General features: G+C 49.0%; 1 protein-coding gene across 1 annotated transcript in view; it reads right to left on the reverse strand.

Annotated features, from left to right (window-relative positions):
- Window positions 1-737: 737 nt before the first annotated feature.
- MYO18B (myosin XVIIIB) overlaps window positions 738-26744 on the reverse strand; it is a 226745-nt gene continuing 200738 nt past the window's right edge. Inside the window, exons 40-41 of the mRNA XM_027125285.1 lie at window positions 3179-4376; window positions 738-945 (exon numbers count right to left, since the gene is read on the reverse strand). Coding sequence (XP_026981086.1) covers window positions 3191-4376 — 1186 coding nt within the window. The 3' untranslated portion in view covers window positions 738-945; window positions 3179-3190. The remainder of the gene's footprint in view (window positions 946-3178; window positions 4377-26744) is intronic.

A 26744-nucleotide genomic window follows, 5' to 3' on the forward strand; every position in this document is an offset into this window, starting at 1 on the left:
CTTGGGACTTTATAAAGCTGGAGTGAGATGCACTGTGTAAAATGCCTAGCACGGTGGTCAGTACACAGTATGTGATCAATATACATCAGCCTACAGTTTTAGGATTATTGACACTTCAAGGATGTTTGATAAAGCAGGTGTCCAGGCTATAAGTGTGCCATTGCGAGTGTAGTTTTTGGTACACGTGCATAGTTGTGTGTGCATGGTAGTCTGTGTATGTGAGGTGTACGGGGGACTGTGGGAACAGATGGTCACAAGTTCTTGAATGTTGCTGTGGGCGGACATTTGTAGAGATGCATATATGTCAGTGTGTCCCAGGTATTCAGGGTGTATGAGCCACTGACTTGTTCCGTGGTTCATTTGCTTGTTCAGTCACTCATTCATCAAAATTTCTTGAATGCCCGCACATCTACACACAATGTAGATATGTAAATAGACAAGGGAAATATGATAGAAGCATGGGAATTAAGGGAGAATAGAGAAAGAGCATTTATTTCAGCTTGATGTATCAGGGAAGACTTCCTGGAGGAGGTGACATTTGAGCAGAACTTGGCCAAGCGAACAAGGCCATTGCATGTAGACACACAGGGAAAGAAATAGCAGTGTGCACCCGAAACTACAAACAGTTTGCATTGGTCCCCTTCCTCAGAACCCTTCTACCCCAAGGTGCACACCATCAATCCTCCAGAGTCCTAGGTAACATGATCATAGAATAGAGAGAAAGCCCAGATGCCAAGAAGCCAACACTTTATTTGGTACAGACCTAGCATGCTGGGAGCCCCACGCCCCATGGGATGTGCCTCTGCTGGCCCCCCTGGCCTCTTGAGGGCGGCCACACTGGCTGTGGACTCGGGGCCCCTGGGGAGGCCTGGCTGGTCTTTGTCTCTCTCTCCAGAACGTCGTGGAGTCGGGAAGTCTTCAAGGAGGGCAATGTGTCGCAGGAGGCTGGAAACAAATGCAGGTCAGAGCTGAGAAATGGGGCCTGGGGTGTGTGTTTTGGTGGGTGGAAGCCCCTGGAGCCCATATTCCCAGGTGGCGTTACTGCAGCGATGTGCTGAGCGGAATGAGATAGGAGGGGGCAGAAGGGAAACGAGTGGAGGGAGCCTGAGAGACATCCTGAAGGGCCACCATTTCCAAGTGCAGGTACCTGACATGCACTGTGGCCGCTGGGGCAGTGCTCTGGGCTGGGGTCTCTGATTCACAGGCCGCTCACAATGCTACTTTGGGTAGTTGGCATTACTACCCCCATCTTCCAGCTGAGAACACAGATGCTCAGCAAGGTTGCATCGCTCGGCAGTTACAGGGAAGAACTGAGCTCTGGGGGCTTGAGTGGCTCCGAATCCTGTAACACATTTGTATCATGGGCAATGGAGCTGTATTGTCGAGCTCAAGACTACAGCGTGCAAGTCAAAGGTGGAGGAGATTTTTAGGCAGGCGCTCCGTTATCACAGGGAGCGTTGCTGGGAGGGGGGAAGGGGAGCTGAGCTTTAAAAAAAAATGGCAGAGACAAGATGTTCTGTGACGACGTTTGCTAAGCACTGTTCCCCTTCGGGACGTGTGCCCTTTACTTGGCCTTTGAAACTGCGTTCTGTGTCCCCGAGAGCATAATAATGTAAATGAATATCAGATCTCTCTTCGGTAATTGAGAGCAGAGAGAAGGCCATGTTAAGTCAATTTAATTTGCTCTGATACGGTCCAAGCCCGTCTCCGTGGAAGGGGCAATGGCTTTTTGATGGGCTGAGGGTGACTCTCAAAGTGACAGGACGTGCGGCTTGTTTGGGTCCAGGAGGCCTCTGGAAGGAGGGCTGGCGGCTGAGCCAGGTGTGGGCTGAGCACGACCACTTGACCACCTGAGCCTTGAGCCGCTGCGAGTTCTGAGCTTCAGTGACGCCGAGATTTACGGACACCGGGGTGGGGGACCTGCCACTGGGATGTGGGTTTGCATCGCATCTGAACCCGGAGGGAGGCTCTAACTCCCCCTCCGCTGCTTCCTGGCCTGCCTCAGAGGGGCTTTGCATTTCAGTCGGGAGCTGTGAAGTGGAAGACTCAGTGCCCTGGAGTCTGAAACATGCCCTACGAGGTGCAGTCAGGGGCCAGCCTGGCCTCAGGGCAAAGAGCACTGGACTGGGAGTCAGGGTGGCTGGGTTGGTGGCAGACTCACTGGGTGACCTTGATCTTGAGGTCCTCCTCACTTGCCCAAGAGTGAGGTTGGAGTCTGCGTTCCAACCCCCCTTTAGATGTATGATTCTAAGCTCTGCCTCAGTTTGCCCTCCATAGAGGCAACCCCTCTAAAGACCCAGCTCCATCAGTGTGGCTCTGAGCTTACTCACAAAGAGGCCTGGGATACGTACCTAAGAAAAAGTGTCACCAACAAAAGTGTGGGGACTCTGGAGATTCGAATCCCCGTTCTGCCTGGGTGACTCTGTACAAGTGCCTTAACCTATATGATTCTCAGTTTGTCAACCTGTAGAATGGGAATAAATCATACTCACCACCTCTTGGGGTAACTGTGGGCACCAAATGACTGCCTGATAAACACATTCCATCAGCTGGAGCTGTTATTAGCAACGAATGTCTCTTCCCACCTTGACTGCACAGAAGTGCCAGGACCGGGACGGGAGGAGAAGGCGGAGGGAAGCACTGCCGCTCCCACGGTGGCGCTCTGGGACCTCTGTACTTGTCCCCTCCTCCCCCTTCTTGGGCCCCAGTTTCTCTTTACACATTTAATGCAAGAGTTGGACTTCACTAATGTCAAGGCCTCGTCTGTGCTAGCCTGACCCTCCCCCCATCCACCCGGGCTCTCCCGTCACTGTGTGGACAGATGCCTCCATGGCTCCCCCAGCACCAGGTGAAAGGAGCGCTGGAAAGAGAACAGGACAAGGGTGGGAAAACTTTAAAAGCCCAGCGCCTCCTTCAGCACCCTCTCCCCCGCCCCCCACAGGACCTCACACTTTCTGATGGTCTGTATTTTCAAGAGCAGAGAAACCGGTGGCACCTAGTGAGGGCTTCTGATAAGTTTTCTATTTACCAGCAACACATTATTTGCATAAATAGCAACACATTATTTCAGTGAAAACCTAAAAGCAGTAGCAGCAACCGGTTGCCTCCAGGCTGCCAGACCTGGGTGGACCACCTCGTTTCATCCCCCCAGGAGGACAGGCCAGCCTGTCGCAGTTACCTGAGCTGGTTCCTACTTCTGTAGGTATTTCTTCATGATGCTCTCAACATCCTCCTCTTTCCTCCCTGTCCCCGGCTCTCTGATCTCGGGGGATGTTCTCTCACCACTGTCACCCTCCAGCCGTGGGATTCTTGGCCGACTCTTGATGCTGTCGGCGCTTTTGAAGGACACGATGGAGCTGGAGGAGGAGGAGGAGTCGGAGAGGTGAGCGGGGTCCTCCTTGGACTCCAGGCTCTTTTTCAAAACGGTGGTGATCCCTGAGACAAAGCCCCCGTCGGCCTCTTCCATCTCAAAGTGGACGCTTGGACGCTGTGAACTGTCTTGCCCATCTTTGGCCGCTCGGGCCAAAGACGTAGGCGTCTCCGGCTTCCGGATGGCCGGGAGGAAGTCATCGAAACCCACTTGGGTCTTGCGTTCATAGGTGATGCTCGGGACCTTCCAGCTGAATGGGTCGCTGCCCAGGGGGTCCCCCATCAGGTGTGCAAACTGGCGGTTCTGGAAGACGAGCGGCTCCTTCCCAAGGTCCGGACAGCCCGCATCTTCCAGCGAGGACTCCAGACAGCGCCTCCGCGGGCACAGCGTGGGCGACAAGAACGAGCGCCTAAGCGCCGTCGGGGAGCTCGGGGTCCTCCTCGAGCCGGGCCCCGATTCCAGGAGGGACTCGCAGGAACTGAAGCGGGTCTTCAGCTTCTCGGGTGGCGGGCTGGGGCCCCCCACGCTCTTCGAGGAGATGCACTTCAGGCTGGTGGACCGCAGGAGCCCGGCCGACGTGTCCAGGGGTGACTCGGCCCCGGCCCTCAGAGCCAGAGCGCCCTCGTCGCTGCTGGTCCTGGCCCTCCGCAGCGTGGACGCCCCGGTGGTCTGGTAGATGGGGAGGGTGGGCCAGTCCTCCAGGCCCAGCGGCGACCCCCGGCCCCTCTGCGCTCTCTTCCTCCGGAGCCCTTCCACGAACTCTGACAGGGCAGCCGACGGGCTGGGCAGCTTGTCCCTGGGCCGCGGGGACACGTCTCCACTCCAGGAAGACGGGGAGGAGGACAGCACGCCCGACCTCTCCGGGGGCTTTCTCTGGACGCCACACTCTTCGCCGTCCCCCAAGTGGCCGTAATTTCCTCGGCGGAGGGAGAGCGGGGACGCGGCCTTGTTCCCCCAGGTCCTGCTGTGGGTGTCCCGGGCCCCATCACTGGCCGCCTCCTGGATCCTGTGCCAAGAAGAAACCCGCCGTCAGCGGACACCGTGCCGTCTCCACAGTTGGCGCGACTGAGCCCCAGAGCGCGGGCACTAATACTATTTTTCTTTGGAAATGCTGACCCCACCTGCACCCTCCAATGAACCGTACGATTGAATGCGCAGACTCAAGCCGCGCAAATGATTTCTTGTCGCTTTCTGAAATGCAATTTCTGTCTATAATTAAACCTGACTAAGTACGTTTGAGTAGGTTAAAACTGCACCTCTGAGAGATGACTCAGTTTTACGAGGCATCATCTCTGACATGATAGGACCTATCGCCACACAGCCTGCTGTGAAATAGGTAATTTCCTTCTTGAAGACTCAGGGGCACCTACGGGAGGTTATTTATTTATTTATTTAGGGCCAAGCCCGGAGGACAGCCCCACCAAGCAGAGCCTGCTGGAGCCAGTGACCCAAACATGCGCCTGAACGAGATGCTCCGTGACACCCGATTGTTTCATGGGATGCGGGTGGGATTAAAAACAAACAAACAACAAAAAAAAAAACGGTCCTTCAAAAGGGAAACAGCTCCATCAAATCAACTTGAAACCGAGACTATACACAAGAGGACAGACGCTTTCTATTCTGGGACCGCCAGGCAGAGGCATTTTGCAGCAGCTGAGCCAAAACCACTGCCTCTGAAGAGTGGGAATCTCGCAGTGGGGCAAAATTATAGGCTGTAAGACGAAAAGCAGGGCTTAGAGGAGAGAGACTGGAATCCATCCACTGTTCTTTAAAAAAATAAAATCTATTTGTCCTCCCTCTAAGACAAGCGACCTCCTTCCCAGACAACAGCAAAGCTGTAATTTACAAAAAAGCGCCAAATGTCAGAGTTTGGGCGTGGCAGCTGGGGCCAGGGCTCAGCCTGAAGGAGGTGGGAGCGATGGTGATGCAGGTTCCCGTCGTCGGCCCCTGCCTGCTGCTCTGTCACGACAGGAAGGATTACAGGAGCCAGCCTCCTACACATAAAGGTTGGAATGCTGGCACGAGACCGAGGAAGGTGTCCTGCTCACCACACTCTGATTATCACCATTTCCATCCCCTGACCATGTAGGATAGTTTAAAGGGAAAAGAGCTGACCACAGTGACCCAAAGGGCTTTTCAGTCTCAGAAGGAGCCAAGCCCACGGCCCCTGGAGGTGATGTCAGGAGAGGAGAGTACAGATAGGGTAGGGGATTGGGATCTTTTTCAGGGACCCGGGTAGGGACCTAGGCACTGCCTTCCTGAGCTCCCACCATCCCAGAAGCCTCTCTCTTCTGATGCTAGCAGGAGCCTCCCCTGACCCAGGACCCTGGCGATGATACTCTGTGAAAAGGTTCCCTGAGTGACAGGCACAGGACTGGCTGCGCTCATCTGTCCCTCCTCATGCCCTAGGTCTGCTAGGTGGAGAGGACCAATGTCACAGTCTGGGGGCGGTGAGGAGACCACGAGATGGACCCCAAGGTAGGCGTGTCGACGCGCTGCCTCCATCACGCACTGTCCTCACTATCCTTAGTCTTCCAGGGGCTCAGGCTCCCGACCCCCTCCCCGACCTTCTGTCTTGTGAGTTAGCCCCTGGCTCACTCTGCTGCAGCCACATGGGTCTCCTGGGACACACCACGCTCTTCCTGCCTCCGGGGTTTGCATTTGCTGTTCCCTTCGTTGGATGCACTCCTTCCCCCTCCTCCTAGCCCAGGTCACTGTCCTGATCTCACAGGGAGATCAAGGGGAGGGAAGAAAAGCCCTGGGCCCCATGCCGGGCACCTAGCTCCTCAAATAATGGTTAACAGTTATGATTAATAATAATCGATAATGAATGGCTATTAACCATCACTAATTAGTCGTTAGGGCTCGTTACGATTACTACTAACAACCTCTGGGTCTCTGGAGCCTAACCCACCACTGGGCTCCACAAAAGCCTCATGTGACGTCCCAAGAGGAGTGGGCAGGAGAATGAACGGGCAGGTGACCCTGCGTCCCATCACTCCCGGCAAAGGCTGGCCCCCATGTGCTCAAACAAAAGCCTCGCAATTTGCCCAGAGCAGCTGCTCCCTTCCTATTTCTTGCCTGTCATCTTCCATCTCGTCACAGCTGGACGCAGGCTGGGAAGGGAGCTGCAGAGCTCCTGTGTGATTACCTGAAGGGGTGTTTGTCAACATCATCACTTTAGAATCGCTCCCCTAACACATGGCAAGATGGCATTCACATGCCTTTCTTTCTCTTCTTCATCTTTTTTTTTTTTTTTTTTTTTTTTAATAAACAGCTTGGAGCTGCCAGGGGCACTGGGCTGCCGCAGAGCTGACAAAAGTCATTTCCGTCCTGTCTTGGCCCTGAAAGGAGGCGGACGTGATGAATGTGTCTTGGGCGCTCAATCTCCTCCATCATCTGTCACGTGGGGATGGCAGCACCCAGGGCTCCTGTTGCCGGGCCTCCTGGGACTCTGCCATCCCACTCGCCCCAGCTCCCCTCTGGCTGCAGAGGCCGAGACAGGGAGGGAAGAGAAGCTACAGGAGGAGGGGGGGCGGGGAGGAGAGGAAGCAGGGGAAAAGGGCAGAAGGAGAGGAGGGTGGGAGAACCCCAGCTCTCCAGCCTGTGCTGTCGAGACCCTGCTGAGTCTCATCTCTACACCGTGACTCGGCACTGTACCCAGCACACAGTAGGTGCTCAGGAAGCGTTGTCGAACTGAGTCAAGTCTACCTTGGAAATCAAGTCTCCGAGGAAGAGAAAGTAGGTAGGATGAGGAAAGTGGAGGAGGGGCAAAGAGAAGTGGGGAGAAGTAGAAGCAGGACCAACAAGAGGGAAGGTGAAGTGAGAACGGATGGGGGAATGGAGAGGAAGAGACCAGTGGCAATGGAGGTGGCGAAGGAAGAGGGAGGCTGAGGGCAAGGCCAGGGGGACAGAGGGGAGGGCCGCAGGTGGGGTGTGGGCTGGCAGCTGAGGGCCGGCCTTCCTCATCTCTGACCACAAGGTGGGACAGGCCGGGGCACACGAAACCGTCAGCAGCCCAGCAGTGGGGTCTGGAGGTCGCAGCCCATGTGTGCTGCTGTCCAGGCGCAGAGGACACAGGCTCGCTGGGCTGGAGCCGTGGGGGACCTCGGCTGGGCCAGAGCAGCGGAGATGTGCCCGCCTTCCCCAAGGCCCACAAGGAGCAGCATCTTCCAGAAGGGACACCCGCTCAGGGCCCCCCTGGCTGCCCCCAAGTACTGACCACGGAGCCCTGCTGGGGGCCCATGTGTGGGTGTCACGGGGTGGAGCGGTCTGGTCGGTGCCTTCAGAGCCTCAGCTGGGGGGCTGGAAACCAGAACCCAGTCCCAGCAGTGTAGACTCAGTGGCGGAGGGCAGAGTGAGGAGGGAGGGAGGGGAGATGGGGACGCGGTGGGGGAGAAGGAGAGAGAGAGAGAAGCCTCGGCTTGGCTGAGCGCTGCCTCCTGGGTTTACCACCCAGAAATCCACCCACGCCTCTGCAGCATCTTCTTCTATTTCCTGTCTGCTCCACCACTCCAAGGGAGAAGTTTGCTGCATCCACTCCTTTGTGTGTGGAGACCGCAGAACTGAATCTGAATGCAGACGCCCTCTTGCAAGCTTCAGGGTGTGGGTTCTAGCTCTGCTGTCTGGGTCACGGTGATCCTCTCCATTTCTGCCCTGGCTCTGGACACTTCAAGCACATTCCCCCGTCTTCCTCCAGGGGCCTGGGAAGACTCATTTTTTTCCCCAGCTGTCCTCATGGGACGGCTCAGCTCAGGTGGAACTCCCTTCCATTAGCATCGCGTGACGTATGGGTGGTGGCTAATCAAGACGTTGCTGTGCCTGCCTCAGCCAGGGAGAGATGTGATGCACAGGACGTACTCCGAGCCTCTGGGAGACGGGTGCAGACACGAGCTAGGCGGGGGCACTGTGATTCTCTGAGGAGGGACTCCAGAAACATCTTGGGACCTTCTGCACCTGCCCCTCAGTCTACCCCAACAGGAAGAGGCTTGTAGCATACCTGCCTGATAAGGAGCCAGTGGCATTCCTGGGCATCCAGCCACACAGGCTCCAGGCTGGGTCCGAAAGAGTTACCCCTGGCTGAGCACCTACTATGTGCTGGGCACCATGGATACAGGGGAGAACAAGCGGGTGGGCCACCTGCCTGCATGGAGCTGACCGCCACGTCCATTTATAACCTCGATGGCCACCCTGGGGGTTAGGAGTTGTGAGCTCCGGGCACAGTGAGGAGGGGTGGCACACACAGTTGGGAGTAGCAGAGGTGGGGTTCCAACCCCACAGCCAGCAGCACCCTTCTCTGGAAACTTCCTCCAAACTCTGTGATGAGACACAGGGTTAACAAGTGTCTCCGATGTCACCTTACCAGGTAACATCTGTCCCTTGGAGTCTAGGCTGATTCTGCCACTCACTAGCCACTCACTTGCCTTGGGATAGGCACCTAACTTCTCTAGGCCTCAGTTTCTTCAGCTGTACAATGGGGGGAAACCAGGTCAACCCTGCAATGTTGCGGAGATAAGAGAGAGCTCCAGGAGGGCAAGAGTTTTTGTCTGTTGCATTCACTGCTCTATTCCTGTGCCTAGAACAGTATCTGAGCACACAGCAGGCATTCAGTAAACATCTGTTGAGTGAATGAGTGGAGTGCCAGAGCCCTAGCACATAGTAGGTGCTCACTAAATACGTGTTGGACGAATGAGTGGACCTTGAGTCCTCTGGCGCATAGTAGGCATCTGATAAATGTCCATTAAGTGAATTGATGAACAAAAGAATATATACAAATACTGTAGCTTTGTGGTATAGTCTGAAGTCAGGGAGCCTGATTCCTCCAGCTCCGTCTTTCTTTCTCTAGATTGCTTTGGTTATTTGGGGTCTTTTGTGTTTCCATATAAATTAAAAAATTTTTTGCTCTAGTTCTGTGACAAATGCCATTGATAGTTTAATAGGGATTACACTGAATCTGTAGATTGCCTTGGTATTACAGTCTTTTTGACAATATTGACTCTTCCAATCCAAGAACATGATATATCTTTCCATCTGTTTGTGTTGTCTTCCATTTCTTTCATCAGCATCTTATAGTTTTCAGAGTAGAGGTCTTTTGTCTCCTTAGGTAGGTTTATTCCTAGGTATTTTATTCTTCTTGAGGCGATGGTAAATGGGATTGTTTCCTTAATTTCTCTTTCTGATCTTTCATTGTTAGTGTATAGGAATGCAAGAGATTTCTGTGTATTAATTTTGTATCCTGCAACTTTACTGAATTCATTGATTAGCTCTAGTAGCTTTCTGGTAGCGTCTTTAGGATTTTCTATGTATAGCATCATGTCATCTGCAAACAGTGACAGTGTTACTTCTTTTCCAATTTGGATTCCTTTTATTTCTTTTTCTCTAAGTATTGGTGGCTCACATGTATGAAGGCTTATTAGATAAATCAGGATATGATCATGCAGAAATGCTGGAATTTTTACTCTTTCTAACCTGCAAGGCTAAGAATCTGGGCTTCAGGAAGCAGACAGGCCTGGGTTCAAATCCTAGCTCTGTCCCTTACTAGTCAGGTACCTTGCGAAGCCTCGCTGTGCCAGTGGGAACAGTAACTCCCAACCTCACAGAGACGACGTACGTCATCAGGACAGTCAGTACACATGAGCGTAGTGGCCCACGTACACCTCCACCTGCCCCCAGCTCTTCATGCCAGGTGGATTCTGGTGCAATTGAACTTGCATATATATTACTTATTCATTTCAAAACATTACTACTAATAAATAAATGTTTAAAATCTTAATGATTGTTTTTCAATTAACGGCCCCTCCCATCAGGTTAGATTAGATTGAGGATCGAGGGCAGATGTTCAAGAATAAACAATTCCTAGGTCCGAGCCTGCTCTGAGCAGCACAGAAAAGGGGTGAGGATACCCAAGTGGTCTGTTCAGCCCCCGAGCAAGCCAGATGCTGACACACGTGTCTCCAAGTCGGGCCACACCCCCTCCCCTGACAGGCCATCCTGTGAATGCAGCTCCATCGTCTTCTCTCTAGTGCCTACCACAGCAGGAGACATTCCACGAACACTGGGTGAAGGAAAAATGCAGGTACTTTGTATGTATCATCTCATCAGGATGTGGATGGTCACCCCATCTTGCAGATGAGGAAACTGAGGCTCACCAGTGAGAAGCCATCTGCTCGAGGCTCACACTGCTCAGTGGCAGGGCCTGGATCTGAAGCCGTTGCTTTGCCCTTCCACAACATCACACGCCCCCCAGGTAGAAAGCTAAGAGGAAACCTCAACCACTGGAACTCATGTCTACACACATACATTGTTCAAAATCGACTGAGACACAATGAGTGAAACATAGAGACGCTCAAGTCAGGGAGACACTGGCTTCACTGGCATTAGTCACAATCACACAGTAAAAACCAGAATTCCCAGGTCTGAGTCTGCGCAGAGCCTGAGCCAACGGTAACTACAGGAAACTCGATGCAGATTTTTTTTTTTTTTTTTTTTTGCGGTACGCGGGCCTCTCACTGTTGTGGCCTCTCCCGTTGCGGAGCACAGGCTCCAGTCACGCAGGCTCAGCGGCCATGGCCCACGGGCCCAGCTGCTCTGCGGCATGTGGGATCTTCCCGGACCGGGGCACGAACCCGTGTCCCCTGCATCGGTAGGCGGACTCTCAACCACTGCGCCACCAGGGAAGCCCTCGATGCAGATTTAATGACGCCATGAATCATCCCCAAAGACATGCTATCACCCCCCCCATTCTTCATCAACACCCTGAAATTAAAGAGGAAATTAAAAATGTATCGATGTTCTTTAACATCGAGGTCTGGATGGGAAACCAGATGTCCTTTGAAGATGGCCTGAAGGTACTGTAACCGAGTCCAACACAGCAGTTGATGGTCTATAATAGAAGCTGACATGGTGCCCAACACTGTGCCTGATGCGGTAGGAAACACGAGACATGTATTAAATCCCTAGAGCGTGCAGGTGAATTCTGCATCATGAGAGCCACTGTATATTGCGCCTTTAGGCTCTGCAGATGTTATTCAATTTTATCTTCACGACGGTCCTCTAAGTCAGCAACTCTTATAATCTTCCTATTTCACAAATGAGGCTCAGGAAGGATAAGTAATTTGTCATGGAATAAACGGGAGAAACATGAATTTAAACTAAGGAATCCAGCTTCGAGATTCACATGTCCTGACCACTCTACTCTGCTGCCAGCTATTGCCTTTGACTGTTCCACTTTACAGAGTTAGAAATGGAGGCTCAGAGGGCAGATGGAGAGGAAGGAGCAGAGCCGAGGCTCTCACCTCGGCCTCAATGAGTATGCATCAATACGACGCTCAGCTAGGTCCCTCACAGGAGAAGACGGGCTGCCTCAGCCTTTCGGAGGGCACACTGTGGGTGTGGACACAGGATCAATCCACGCAGAAGGGTCAGCAGTGCGAGCAGCTCCAGGTACACTGGGAACCGTGGACTGTAAAACGCGGCAGGAGGCTGGCAAGGGAGAGGCGAGGGGCTGGGGCCTGGGGGCACAGCCTTTCTGAAGGCGGCGGGGCGCAGTCAGGCTTTCGGAAGAGGGGTAGGAGGAAGACACCCCAAGTAGAAGAGCCCTCCTACCAGCTGTTAGCTTATTCAGTGGTTTCTGCAAAACCCTGGACCGGCAAGGGCCTACATTTCACAGGCAGAGACACTAGGGCTTAGAAAGGCCACTCGGCTGAAGGGAGAGACTCGAAGCAAGGAGGAGGCCACGGGGGTGCGATGCCCAGGGAGGCCTGCTTGATGGCAAGCAGGAAAGTTGTGGAATAAGCAGCAGAGAGGCCCTCCGCCTGGTTATTTCTGGCCTGAAGATGCAGAGACTTGAGTCAGGAAGCAGACTCTGTAAATCCCCTATATCCCTTATAGTATAATGTTTTTATGAGGCAAGATAACTCTTAAGCTTTGCTTGCTGTTTTCTCTGATCTTAAGCAGGTGCTGAGTCCTTGACACTTAAAAAAAAATGACCCATTAGCTGCCCTCAGTGGACACCTGCCCACGTATCTCCTGTGGGTCACCAGAATTTGCCTTGTCTCACCCACACATTCTTACTGGTCACCAGGTACTAGGACCAGTGGGTTTTGAACAGAGTTGCCATCAGAATCATGCCTGAAACTCTACCAAAAAAATCAGTTTCAATGGGGGCGGGGAGGTAAGGGGACCATTCTAGTTTAAAAGAGACTAAGGACTAATGGAAGATGTTAATAAGAGGGGAAACTGAGGGTAGGAAGACACAGACGGGGGAATATGGGCGCTCTGTTCTTTCAGCTCAATTTTCCTGTAAGTCTAAACGTTCTCTAAAAAAAGTCTATTTACTTTTTTTTTTAAGAGACAGACCCAAAGAAACAAAACAACGAGATGCAATGAGTGCCCTTAATAGGATTCTTCTTTCAAAAAGTACGGTGATACAACTTCAGAACAGTTGGGTTAATATGAATGTTGGATATCTTGGATAATACAGTGGATTTCTTCATCTTTTTAGCTGCAATGATGGTGCAAATAGTTAGGAAAAGTCCTTCTTCGCAGGATAAAGATGTGAAATTATCTTAAGGAGAGCTGTCATGATGTTTTCAACTTACTTTCACGTTGTTGGGCATAAAAAAAATGTGTTTAGATATAGACAGAAGTAGAGACGAAGGTAAAGATAGAAATAAAGTCAATATGAAAAAAAAAACCATTGTCAAATTAAGGTGGAGGCTAGCAGAGTTGATGGTGCCCAGACACCTTCATTGTTTAAAAAAAAAAAAAAAGAAGAAGAAGGAGAAAGGAGGAGAGAGAGAGGGAAAGGGGAAGGAAAGGACACTTTACGGGTGATTCTATTGACTGATTAAAAAAAAAAAAAGAAAACATTTTTACTCGCCCTTCAATGTTCAGCCCCACCGCAGCCACTTCCAGAAGCCTTCGCCCACCTCCCAGGCTGGGCTAGGGGTCTCCTCTGGTCCTACAGCCCCTGTGCTCCCCCAGCCCCTATCCTATAATTGTTTGCTTGCTTGTTTTTAACTCCCAACAAGACTGTTAATTCTGAACTAGACTGTATTTTTCTTCTGTGAATTCCCAGGATCTAGAAGAGTCCCTTAAGGGAAGTTCGTGGAGTGGAAACAGTGAAGGAATGGAGGAAAAGAAAGATGAGGGATTGTGGGAATGAAGAAAGAGGGGACAAAAGGCTCCATCTGCCTCATCTGGCTGCTTCATTCAGACCCCAGCAGCCCCACTTATGGGTCAGCCAAACCCGCTTCTCTGAGATTAAAACCAAGAGATTCAAAACCAACTTCCAGTACACAACCTAGAGAGGATTCCTCCTATGTCGAAACCCAACCCAAAGCCTGGTTTTACTTCTAGAGAATTTTATCAACTTCAGAATTGAGAGGGAGCTGGAACCACATCTGGTTTGAACCCCTCATCGTCCCCCTGGAAAAACAGAGAAGGAGAGAGCCTCCGGGGTTCACAATCTGATGAGACGGGACAGTACTGGCTCTCAGACTTGAGCCTGCCCTCTGATACAACCTCCACAATGTCCTGAAAGAACAAACTGGGTATGTAAAGTAATCAAATCGGATTAGAGATTCAACTTGGGTTCAACAGATTTTAAATAAATGTTCAATGCTTTCTTTCACTTTCTATGCGTAGACATTAGCTCAGCTGAGTACTGTACAATGGCAATAACCACATAAAATCTCTGACTTCTTCATAACAGCACCCAGTTCATCATAAAAATGCATCTTTAGGCGAGTGGAAGTTACCCATCCATCCACTCCTCCTTTTAGCCATTCAGGATCATTTGTTGAGTGCCATGATGCCAGCTGCTGCTGACACTGAGGTGAATAAACCTTGCATTCAGGAAGCTTATAGTCTAGAGGGGAAGGCAGTTCACCAACGTATGACTGGAGGGAAGTACGAGTGACCCTGCATGTCCTCCTGGGCATGGAAACTAAGGAAGAAATGTTTACTGAGCAAAAGGAGTAGAAAAGTCTCACTCAGCATCCAGCTTGATAGTCTAGTTTGTATCAGAGAAAACTGCTACTTAGGAAAAACAGAAAAGCTAAATTTAAACTTAAAGGCATTGGAGAGTTCAAAAAATAGGCTTATCTAAACTCAGAGCAGAAATTAGGGTGGTGGTTACCTTTGAGTAAGGAGGAGGTCACGACTGGACCAGATACAAGAAGGTGTTAGGGGGCTAGCAACGGTCTGGTTTCAATTTTCGTAGTTATTACAAAGGTATGACCAATTTTTGAAAATTTCAAAAGTTGCAGTTTCCAGTATGTATGTTTTGATAAGTATACTTAACAGAAGTTTAGCTCAGTTAGAGAACCACAGACACTACAAGAACGTTCTGAACTATCAGTGATTAATCCAAATGGTTTTACGCAAACTTGCGTCTAACTTAGGTGAGCCTCAAAATTCCTGAAAGATTTGCAGATCTGTCGTATAAGACCTGGAGCTCTGGATAGAAAACAGCCCTCCTTCCCATGGAAGCCTGTCCAAGAGTGATGCTGGCTCCAAAGATAAACCCTGGACAGAGCCAGGCTTCTCCGGCTCCTCACTGGCTCAGGCCTTGGGTCCACGGTTAGTATGTTTGCATTGAAAATTTCTATGCTTCCAGTTTCCACATCTTGCCCACTAATCTTCTTAATACTGATAAAACTGAAAAGAACCCTTTTGTCCTAGGAAGACATAAAACCAGTTTCATGAGAGGCTCATTCATTAAGTACATTCAGGATGGATTAAAATGATCCTGAGCTTGGGGCTTCCCTGGTGGTGCAGCGGTTGAGAGTCCGCCTGCCAATGCAGGGGACGCAGGTTCGTGCCCCGGTCCGGGAAGATCCCACATGCCCCGGAGCGGCTGGGCCTGTGAGCCATGGCCGCTGGGACTGCGCGTCCGGAGCCTGTGCTCCGCAACGGGAGAGACCACAGCGGTGAGAGGACTGCGCACCGCAAAAAAAAAAAAAAGATCCTGAGCTCTGGTTCTAAGAATGCAGAGACGAGTAAATAAATGTGCTATTGAAATAAGATTAGCAGTTGATGCTTAACCTACTTTGAGAACAAGCTGTTTTTAATGCCAAATATCATCCATTCACATTTACATAATTAATGAACTAATTACAAACGAGTCTTATCTAATCATTTAAGCAGGTCTCACATGACCCATCCTTGCCCCCACTTCTGCAGTAGAGTAACTGAATTTCCTTGAAAGCAATACAACTTTATTTGAAAGACAATACCTTAGGGCTTCCCAGGTGGCTCAGTGGTTAAGAATCCACCTGCCAATGCAGGGGACACAGGTTTGAGCCCTGGTCTGGGAAGATCCCACATGCCGCAGAGCAACTAAGCCTGAGTGCCACAACTAATGAGCCTGCACTCTAGACCCCGCGAGGCCACAACTACTGAGCCCACGTGCCACGACTACTGAAGCCCTTGCACCTAGAGCCCGTGCTCTGCAACAAGAGAAGCCACCGCAGTGAGAAGCCCACGCACCGCAACGAAGAGTAGCCCCCGCTCACTGCGACTAGAGAAAGTCTGCGCACAGCAACAAAGACCCAACGCAGCCAAAAAAAGACAAAAAAACAAACGAAAAACCCCCTATAGTTTAGACCTTTTTACTGATTCAAGCCCGCCTTATCCTACATAAAAATCCACGGGGGTTGATCAAAGGAGGATGGTGGTGTCTAAATCTTTTGCTTTTTAAAAAAAATTTATTTATATGGTTGAGCTGGTGCGGGGTCTTGGCTGTGGCTTGGGCGCCTTAGTTGGGGTACTCGAACTCTCAGTTGCGGCATGCACGTGGGATCTAGTTCCCTGACCAGGGATTGAACCCCGGCCCCCTGCATTGGGAGCACGGAGTCCTATCCCCTGTGCCACCAGGGAAGTCCCTCTTTTGCTTTTAAACTAAGAACCACAAGCCAAGAGTATGGGGCTGCAAATGTTTACAGAAAGCAAATTTTTCCCTGAAAAAGGAAAAGTTGTAATGCCGTCTTTTAGCCAAATGAAAAAGCAGTTGTGTTAAATCAGTACCAAAGCAAATGATACGTACAACAGTAATTAGCGAAGATTACACAGTAATTAAAATCACGATGATTATGTGAGTGAGAATAATTTATACAATAATCTCCACGCTCACACTGCAATATGGTACAAGTCCAATAGCAACAGTGCAGAGCCATGTTTGGTAATAAATTCAAATCACAGCATCTCTAATTATGTGGTGACAGATCGGTCATTGAAACTGAGGGATAAATAAAGTCTCTGACCAGGATACACACAATTTTATTTGGACTTCCCAAGGCTACCAAATGGGGATCCCAAACACTCGAACACTCCCCATCCCTCCCCCAACAGAGGGAGCCCCAGACCATCAGGTTCCCCCACTATATTCCAAAAATTCTCGTTCCATGCTGCTAGCAACTCGCTCTGTGATACAAGACAGTTACCCTGTCTGGCAAAGCCACACTTGGCTCTTCATATCAGCATCATCCTTCTAATCACCCTATCGGAGTGATTAGAGAGGCCACCTAACTTCCATCCACTGGTCATTTATTTGCTCAATGCATGTTTATTGAGCACCTAATACGTGCTAGACACCGTGGTGGGTGCTGAGGTAAGAAGGAAAAGAGAAAGCTTATGTCCTTAAACGGTTCACAGCCTAATGAGGGAGACAGACACCTGAACATATGATCCTAACATATTATGGAAAGTGCTATGGGAGAGGGAATCGTGGGGTCTGCAGAACCACGGCAGAGGGGCACGTGACCCAGCCAGGAAGTCAACGAAGTCTCCTGAGGCGGGTGACACTTGAGCTGAGTCACAAATAAGAGTTCATGGGCTTCCCTGGTGGCGCAGTGGTTGAGAGTCTGCCTGCCGATGCAGGGGACACGGGTTCAAGCCCTGGTCTGGGAGGATCCCACATGCTGCGGAGCAACTGGGCCCGTGAGCCACAACTACTGAGCCTGCGCGTCTGGAGCCTGTGCTCCGCAACGAGAGGCCGCAATAGTGAGAGGCCCGTGCACCGCGATGAAGAGTGGCCCCCGCTCACCGCAACTGGAGAAAGCCCTCGCACAGAAACGAAGACCCAACACAGCCAAAAATAAATAAATAAATAAATAAATTTAAAAAAACAAAACAAAAAACAAATAAGAGTTTATGAGGTTAAGAAACATGGGAAGCGGGTCCAGTCAGAGCGAAAACCATGGACACAGGACCAAGGGTGGGAAACAGCACAGCGTCTGAGGGAGCAGCATAAACCGTTCGGGGCACAAAGCATGAAGAAGAGATACAGAGAAATGAGACCAGAGAAGCAGAAAAGACCCAGGTCACAGAGGGCACGGGAAGCCCACTAAGGTGCCTGAATTCCATCCTGTTCTATCCTGTAAGGCAGAGGTCACACAAGGTTTTCTATAAAGGACAGACAGCATATATTTTTGGCTTTGGGGCCATACGATCTCTGTTGCAACTACTCAATTTTGCCATCATAATGCAAAGGCAGTCATAAAGAACATGTAAAATTAAAACAAAAAAAACAAGAGCATGGCTGTTGGTCCAATAAAACTTCATTTACAAAAGCAGGCCAAGGGCCATAGTTTGCCTGTGGGTGGTGGTTGGCTGACTCCTGCCGTAGGTGACGGGAAGCCGCCGAAAGCAGCTTTTCATTTGAGACAGATCATCCTGGCTGACGCTCAGAGGATGGACTAGAGGAGGGTGGGGTCGGAAGGCCTTTGCCAGAGTCTAGACCAGAAATGATGGTAGCCTGACTTCAAGGTGCTGACATGAGGATGGAGAGAAGCAAAAAGGGTCAAGAGTATTTGCTTGGCCACTTACCTGGTGGTCCAGAGGTTAAGACTCCATGCTTCCACTAGAGGGGACGTGGGTTCGATCCCAGGTTGGGGAAGTAAGATCCCACATGCCGCGCAGCCCAGCCCCCAAAAAAGCATTTGCTTAAAGGGGGGAGGGGCAGGATAAACAAGATTTAGGGATCAGCTGACGGGGGATGAGAGCCTCAGATGAGTCAAGGGCGCCAGCTTGGGTGGCTCTGTGGATGACAGAACCACCAAATGATACTGATGACATTGGTAGGGGAAAGGGAGGAGTCTTCCCTTGGATACGCTGGGTTCAGACCCCAGGGCGACATCCAGGTGGCGAGCTTCTAAAGGTAGGCGGTTAGATATGATATACGCGTTTGAAACCTGGGAGAATGTAAGAGCTGGAGGGCTAGATCTGGGGGTCATCCGCTTATGGTGAGGGAGTTAAAATCACAACAGGATTGCCTGGGACCAGGTGGAGAGAAAAACAGCAGGTGAGAGCAGCATCCCGTGATCCCCAGCACTGGCGGGGCTGGGGAGAAGTTTGGGGAGCTCCAAGGAGCAGAAACAGCTACAAGGCCGGGCAGGCAGGGAGTTCTGAGAAGTGTCTGACAGAGGCCAGCGCAGGAGAGAAGTCCAGAAAAAGATCAAGACTGGAGAACGTCCCCTGGTGTGTCCCTTTGGGAGCCGCTGACACGGTGAGAAAAGTTTCAGTGCAGTGGTGGGGGCAGGCTCAGGGCTGGAGGAAAGTGAGGCAGAAACGTGAGGTGAGTGAAGACGGTGCATGTGGGCCTTGCTCTGAAGAAGCTTGGCTCCAAAGGGAAGGGAAAGGTGATGGGTGAGGACACAGTTAGAACAGGGAGGACCCGAAGGTGTTTATAACCTGTGGAGGAAGGACAACCAGAAAGGCAGAAGCTGAGGATGCAGGAGAGAGAGGGGATGCTGGGCACACTGCAGGGGAGAAGGGGCAGCGGGATACGGATTCGACTTGAACAGGACTGGATCTTATCTTCTGAGACCGGAGGGTAGACGAGGGCAGAGAGAGATGGATTTATAGACACCACAGAAGTTCAGGCCATGATTTTCTTTTCTTTGAATGAACCAGGAGTTTAGGGTGTCTCCTTAGAGTGAGGAATCAGGGCTGGAGGAAAGTCAGGATGGTTTGGAATAACTGTCCAGTAAAATGAAAGAAACAACGGACCAGTGATAAGACATCAGCATCTGAACAGCTGGTTCAATTAATGCCCATCAGTGCGTGGACCCTGCAGAACTGTGTGAGTGACCAAGGCTGGGGTTCTGTGGGACGTGGGGATGGGGCTCTAGACAGAAATGGGGCTTGGACCTGCCTTGAAAAGCCTGAGGTGTTGTGAGGCCCAGAGGGGAGAGGAGAGAAGCCTTTCCTGGAGCACTCTTCCGGCAGGGCAATGGCCTGGAGGGCAGGAGGGAGAGGCCAGGCACCCTGCAGGGCCGGGGAGAGCATACCAGCCCTGGACGCCCTGGTACCACCCGCAGCCAGCCGTCAAGAGAGACTCCGGAAGACTTCCGGGAAGATGGCAGAAGAGTAAGACGCGGAGATCACCTTCCTCTCCACAGATACACCAGAAATACATCTACGCGTGGAACAACTCCTACAGAACACCTACTGAACGCTGGCAGAAGACCTCAGACCTCCCAAAAGGCAAGGAACCCCCCACGTACCTGGTTAGGGCAAAAGAAAAAACTAAACAGAGACAAAAGGATAGGGACGGGTCCTGCACCAGCGGGAGAGAGCTGTGAAGGAGGAAAAGTGTCCACACACTAGGAAGCCCCTTCGCGGGTGGAGACTTCGGGAGGCGGAGTGGGGGAGCTTGGGAGCCGCGGAGGAGAGCACAGCAACAGGGGTGCGGAGGGCAAAGCGGACAGATTCCAGCGCAGAGGATCGGGCCGACCGGCACTCACCAGCCGAGAGGCTTGTCTGCTCGCCCGCCGGGGCGGGCGGGACTGGGACCTGAGGCTCCGGCTTTTGTCGGAGCGCCGGGAGAGGACTGAGGTTGGCAGCGTGAACACAGCCTGCAGGGCGTTGGTGCGCCGCGGCTGGCCGGGAGAGAGTCCGGGGAGGGGTCTGGACCTGCCGAAGAGGCAAGAGACTTTTACGTCCCTCTTTGTTTCCTGGTGCACGAGGAGAGGGGATTAAGAACGCTGCTTGAGAGAGCTCCAGGGACGGGCGCGAGCCGCGGCTAAGAGTGCGGAGCCCAGAGACGGACATGGGACGCTAAGGCCGCTGCTGCCGCCGCCAGGAGGCCTGTGTGCGAACACAGGTCACTAGCCACACGCCCTTCTGGGGAGCCTGTGCAGCCCGCCACTGCCAGGGTCCCGGGATCCAGGGACGGCTCCCCGGGAGAGCGCACGGCGCGCCTCAGGCTGCAGCGTCACGCCGGCCTCTGCCGCTGCAGGCCCGCCCCGCACTCCGTGACCCTCCCTACCCCCCCGGCCTGGGTGAGCCAGAGCCTCCGAATCAGCGGCTCCTTTAACCTCGTCCTGTCTGAGCAAAGAACAGACGCCCTCCGGCGACCTACACGCACAGGCGGGGCCAAATCCAAAGCTGAGCCCCTGGGAACTGTCAGAACAAAGAAGAGAAAGGGAAATCTCTCCCAGCAGCCTCAGAAGCAGCGGATTAAAGCTCCACAATCAACTTGATATACCCTGCATCTGTGGAATACCTGAATAGACAACGAATCATCCCAAATTAAGGAGCCCTGTGGATGAAAGGCTCTTGGTGCTGCAGCCAGGACTCAGTGCTGTGCCTCTGAGGTGGGAGAGCCAACTTCAGGACACTGGTCCACAAGAGGCCTCCCAGCTGCACATAATATCAAACAGCAAAAATCTCCGAGAGATCTCCATCTCAACGCCAGCACCCAGCTTCACTCAACGACCAGCAAGCTACAGTGCTGGACACCCTATGCCAAACAACTAGCAAGACAGGAACACAACCCCACCCATTAGCAGAGAGGCTGCCCAAAATCATAGTAAGTCTACAGACACCCCAAAACACACCACCAGACGTGGACCTGCCCACCAGAAAGACAAGATCCAGCCTCATACACCAGAACACAGGCACTAGTACCCTCCACCAGGAAGCCTACACAACCCACTGAACCAACCTTAGCCACTGGGGACAGACACAAAAAACAACAGGAACTACGAACCTTCAGCCTGCAAAAAAGGAGACCCCAAACACAGTAAGATAAGCAAAATGAAAAGACAGAAAAACACACAGCAGATGAAGGAGCAAGATAAAAACCCACCAGACCTAACAAATGAAGAGGAAATAGGCAGTCTACCTGAAAAAGAATTCAGAATAATGATAGTAAGGTTGATCCGAAATCTTGGAGATAGAATGGACAATAGAATGGACAAATTGCAAGAATCAGTTAACAAGGACCTAGAAGAACTAAAGATGAAGCAAGCAACGATGAACAACACAATAAATGAAATTAAAAGTACTCTAGATGGGATCAATAGCAGAATAACTGAGGCAGAAGAACGGATAAGTGACCTGGAAGATAAAATAGTGGAAATAACTACTGCAGAGCAGAATAAAGAAAAAAGAATGAAAAGAACTGAGGACAGTCTCAGAGACCTCTGGGACAACATTAAACGCACCAACATTCGAATTATAGGGGTTCCAGAAGAAGAAGAGAAAAAGAAAGGGACTGAGAAAATATTTGAAGAGATTATAGTTGAAAACTTCCCTAATATGGGAAAAGAAATCATTAATCAAGTCCAGGAAGCACAGAGAGTCCCATACAGGATAAATCCAAGGAGAAATACGCCAAGACACATATTAATCAAATTGTCAAAAATTAAATACAAAGAAAACATATTAAAAGCAGCAAGGGAAAAACAACAAATAACACACAAGGGAATCCCCATAAGGTTAACAGCTGATCTTTCAGTAGAAACTCTGCAAGCCAGAAGGGAGTGGCAGGACATATTGAAAGTGTTGAAGGAGAAAAACCTGCAACCAAGATTACTCTACCCAGCAAGGATCTCATTCAGATTTGATGGAGAAATTAAAACCTTTACAGACAAGCAAAAGCTGAAAGAGTTCAGCACCACCAAACCAGCTCTACAACAACTGCTAAAGGAACTTCTCTAGGCAAGAAACACAAAAGAAGGAAAGGACCTACAATAACGAACCCAAAACAATTAAGAAAATGGGAATAGGAACACACATATCGATAATTACCTTAAATGTAAATGGACTAAATGCTCCCACCAAAAGACACAGATTGGCTGAATGGATACAAAAACAAGACCCATATATTTGCTGTCTACAAGAGACCCACTTCAGACCTAGAAACACATACAGACTGAAAGTAAGGGGATGGAAAAAGGTATTTCATGCAAATGGAAACCAAAAGAAAGCTGGAGTAGCAATTCTCATATCAGACAAAATAGACTTTAAAACAAAGACTATTAGAAGAGACAAAGAAGGACACTACATAATGATCAAGGGATCGATCCAAGAGGAAGATATAACAATTGTAAATATTTATGCACCCAACATAGGTGCACCTCAATACATAAGGCAAATACTGACAACCATAAAAGGGGAAATCGACAGTAACACATTCATAGTAGGGGACTTTAACACCCCACTTTCACCAATGGACAGGTCATCCAAAATGAAAATAAATAAGGAAACACAAGCTTTAAATGATACATTAAACGAGATGGAGTTAATTGATATTTATAGGACATTCCATCCAAAAACAACAGAATACACATTTTTCTCAAGTGCTCATGGAACATTCTCCAGGATAGATCATATCTTGGGTCACAAATCAAGCCTTGGTAAATTTAAGAAAATTGAAATTGTATCAAGTATCTTTTCTGACCACAACGCCATGAGACTAGATATCAATTACAGGAAAAGATCTGTAAAAAATACAAACACATGGAGGCTAAACAATACACTACTTAATAACGAAGTGATCACTGAAGAAATCAAAGAGGAAATCAAAAAATACCTAGAAACAAATGACAATGGAGACACAACGACCCAAAACCTGTGGGATGCAGCAAAAGCAGTTCTAAGGGGGAAGTTTATAGCAATACAAGCCCACCTTAAGAAGCAGGAAACATCTCGAATAAACAACCTAACCTTGCACCTCAAGCAATTAGAGAAAGAAGAACAAAAAAACCCGAAAGCTAGCAGAAGGAAAGAAATCATAAAAATCAGATCAGAAATAAATGAAAAAGAAATGAAGGAAACAATAGCAAAGATCAATAAAACTAAAAGCTGGTTCTTTGAGAAGATAAACAAAATAGATAAACCACTAGCCAGACTCATCAAGAAAAAAAGGGAGAAGACTCAAATCAATAGAATTAGAAATGAAAAAGGAGAGGTAACAACTGACACTGCAGAAATAAAAGAGATCATGAGAGATTACTACAAGCAACTCTATGCCAATAAAATGGACAATCTGGAAGAAATGGACAAATTCTTAGAAATGCACAACCTGCCAAGACTGAATCAGGAAGAAATAGAAAATATGAACAGACCAATCACAAGCACTGAAATTGAAACTGTGATTAAAAATCTTCCAACAAAGAAAAGCCCAGGACCAGATGGCTTCACAGGCGAATTCTATCAAACATTTAGAGAAGAGCTAACACCTATCCTTCTCAAACTCTTCCAAAATATAGCAGAGGGAGGAACACTCCCAAACTCCTTCTACGAGGCCACCATCACCTTGATACCAAAACCAGACAAGGATGTCACAAAGAAAGAAAACTACAGGCCAATATCACTGATGAACATAGATGCAAAAATCCTCAACAAAATACTAGCAAATAGAATCCAACAGCACATTAAAAGGATCATACACCATGATCAAGTGGGGTTTATTCCAGGAATGCAAGGATTCTTCAATATATGCAAATCTATCAATGTGATAAACCATATTAACAAACTGAAGGAGAAAAACCATATGATCATCTCAATAGATGCAGAGAAAGCTTTTGACAAAATTCAACACTCATGATAAAAACCCTGCAGAAAGTAGGCATAGAGGGAACTTTCCTCAACATAATAAAGGCCATATATGACAAGCCCACAGCAAACATCATCCTCAATGGCGAAAAACTGAAAGCATTTCCACTAAGATCAGGAACAAGACAAGGTTGCCCACTCTCACCACTCTTATTCAACATAGTTTTGGAAGTTTTAGCCACAGCAATCAGAGAAGAAAAGGAAATAAAAGGAATCCAAATCGGAAAAGAAGAAGTAAAGCTGTCACTGTTTGCAGATGACATGATCCTATACATAGAGAACCCTAAAGATGCTACCAGAAAACTACTAGAGCTAATCAATGAATTTGGTAAAGTGGCAGGATACAAAATTAATGCACAGAAATCTCTGGCATTCCTATATACTAATGATGAAAAATCTGAAAGTGAAATCAAGAAAACACTCCCATTTACCATTGCAACAAAAAGAATAAAATATCTAGGAATAAACCTACCTAAGGAGACAAAAGATCTGTATGCAGAAAATTATAAGACACTGATGAAAGAAATTAAAGATGCTACAAATAGATGGAGAGATATACCATGTTCTTGGATTGGAAGAATCAACATTGTGAAAATGACTCTACTACCGAAAGCAATCTATAGATTCAATGCAATCCCTATCAAACTACCACTGGCATTTTTCACAGAACTAGAACAAAAAATTTTGCAATTTGTATGGAAACACAAAAGACCCCGAATAGCCAAAGCAATCTTGAGAACGAAAGAAGGAACTGGAGGAATCAGGCTCCCAGACTTCAGACTATACTACAAAGCTACAGTTATCAAAACGGTATGGTACTGGCACAAAAACAGAAAGATAGATCAATGGAACAGGATAGAAAGCCCAGAGATAAACCCACGCACATATGGTCACCTTATCTTTGACAAAGGAGGCAGAAATGTACCGTGGAGAAAGGACAGCCTATTCAATAAGTGGTGCTGGGAAAACTGGACAGCTACATGTAAAAGTATGAAGTTAGATCACTCCCTAACACCATACACAAAAATAAGCTCAAAATGGATTAAAGACCTAAATGTAAGGCCAGAAACTATCAAACTCTTAGAGGAAAACATAGGCAGAACGCTCTATGACATAAATCACAGCAAGATTCTTTCTGACCCACCTCCTAGAGTAATGGAAATAAAAACAAGAGTAAACAAATGGGACCTAATGAAACTTAAAAGCTTTTGCGCAGCAAAGGAAACCATAAAGAAGACCAAAAGACAACCCTCAGAATGGGAGAAAATATTTGCAAATGAAGCAACTGACAAAGGATTGATCTCCAAAATTTATAAGCAGCTCATGCAGCTTAATAACAAAAAAACAAACAACCCAATCCAAAAATGGGCAGAAGACCTAACTAGACATTTCTCCAAAGAAGATATACAGAGTGCCAACAAACACATGAGAGAATGCTCAACATCACTAATCATGAGAGAAATGCAAATCAAAACTACAATGAGATATCATCTCACACCAGTCAGAATGGCTATCATCAAAAAATCTAGAAACAATAAATGCTGGAGAGGGTGTGGAGAAAAGGGAAACCTCTTACACTGTTGGTGGGAATGTGAATTGATACAGCCACTGTGGAGAACAGTATGGAGGTTCCTTAAAAAGCTACAAATAGAACTACCATATGACCCAGCAATCCCACTACTGGGCATATACCCTGTGAAAACCATAATTCAAAAAGAGTCATGTACCAAAATGTTCATTGCAGCTCTATTTACAATAGCCCAGAGATGGAAACAACCTAAGTGTCCATCATCGGATGAATGGATAAAGAAGATGTGGCACATATATACAATGGAATATTACTCAGCCATAAAAAGAGACGAAATTGAGCTATTTGTAATGAGGTGGATAGACCTAGAGTCTGTCATACAGAGTGAAGTAAGTCAGAAAGAGAGAGACAAATACCGTATGCTAACACATATATATGGAATTTAAAAAAAAAAATGTCATGAAAAACCTAGGGGTGAAACAGGAATAAAGACACAGACTTACTAGAGAATGGACTTGAGGCTATGGGGAGGGGGAAGTGTAAACGGTGACAAAGCGATAAAGAGGCATGGACATATATACACTACCAAACGTAAGGTAGATAGCTAGTGGGAAGCAGCCGCATAGCACAGGGAGATCAGCTCGGTGCTTTGTGACCGCCTGGAGGGGTGGGATAGGGAGGGTGGGAGGGAGGGAGACGCAAGCGGGAAGAGATATGGGAATATATGTATATATATAACTGATTCATTTTGTTGTGAAGCTGAAACTAACATACCATTGTAAAGCAATTATACTCCAAAAAAGATGTTAAAAAAAAAAAAAAAAGAGAGACTCCGGAGCCGAGCGTGGCTGCCACCACCAAGCCCGCGAACTCCCTCCCCCGGGGCCACGGAGGTAACTTAGCGTCTCCGTCACCAGTAGCTCTTGCATTTATCAGCGGCAGCTGCATGATTCCTGGGCTGGAAATCATAAAGCTTTAGGTGTATTTCTCTTGTGCTGA

This window comes from Aethalodelphis obliquidens, unplaced genomic scaffold, assembly GCF_003676395.1.
Source record: "Aethalodelphis obliquidens isolate GAN/ISIS:26980383/991018 unplaced genomic scaffold, ASM367639v1 scaffold28, whole genome shotgun sequence".
In the NCBI taxonomy this organism is placed as follows: Eukaryota; Metazoa; Chordata; class Mammalia; order Artiodactyla; family Delphinidae; genus Aethalodelphis; species Aethalodelphis obliquidens.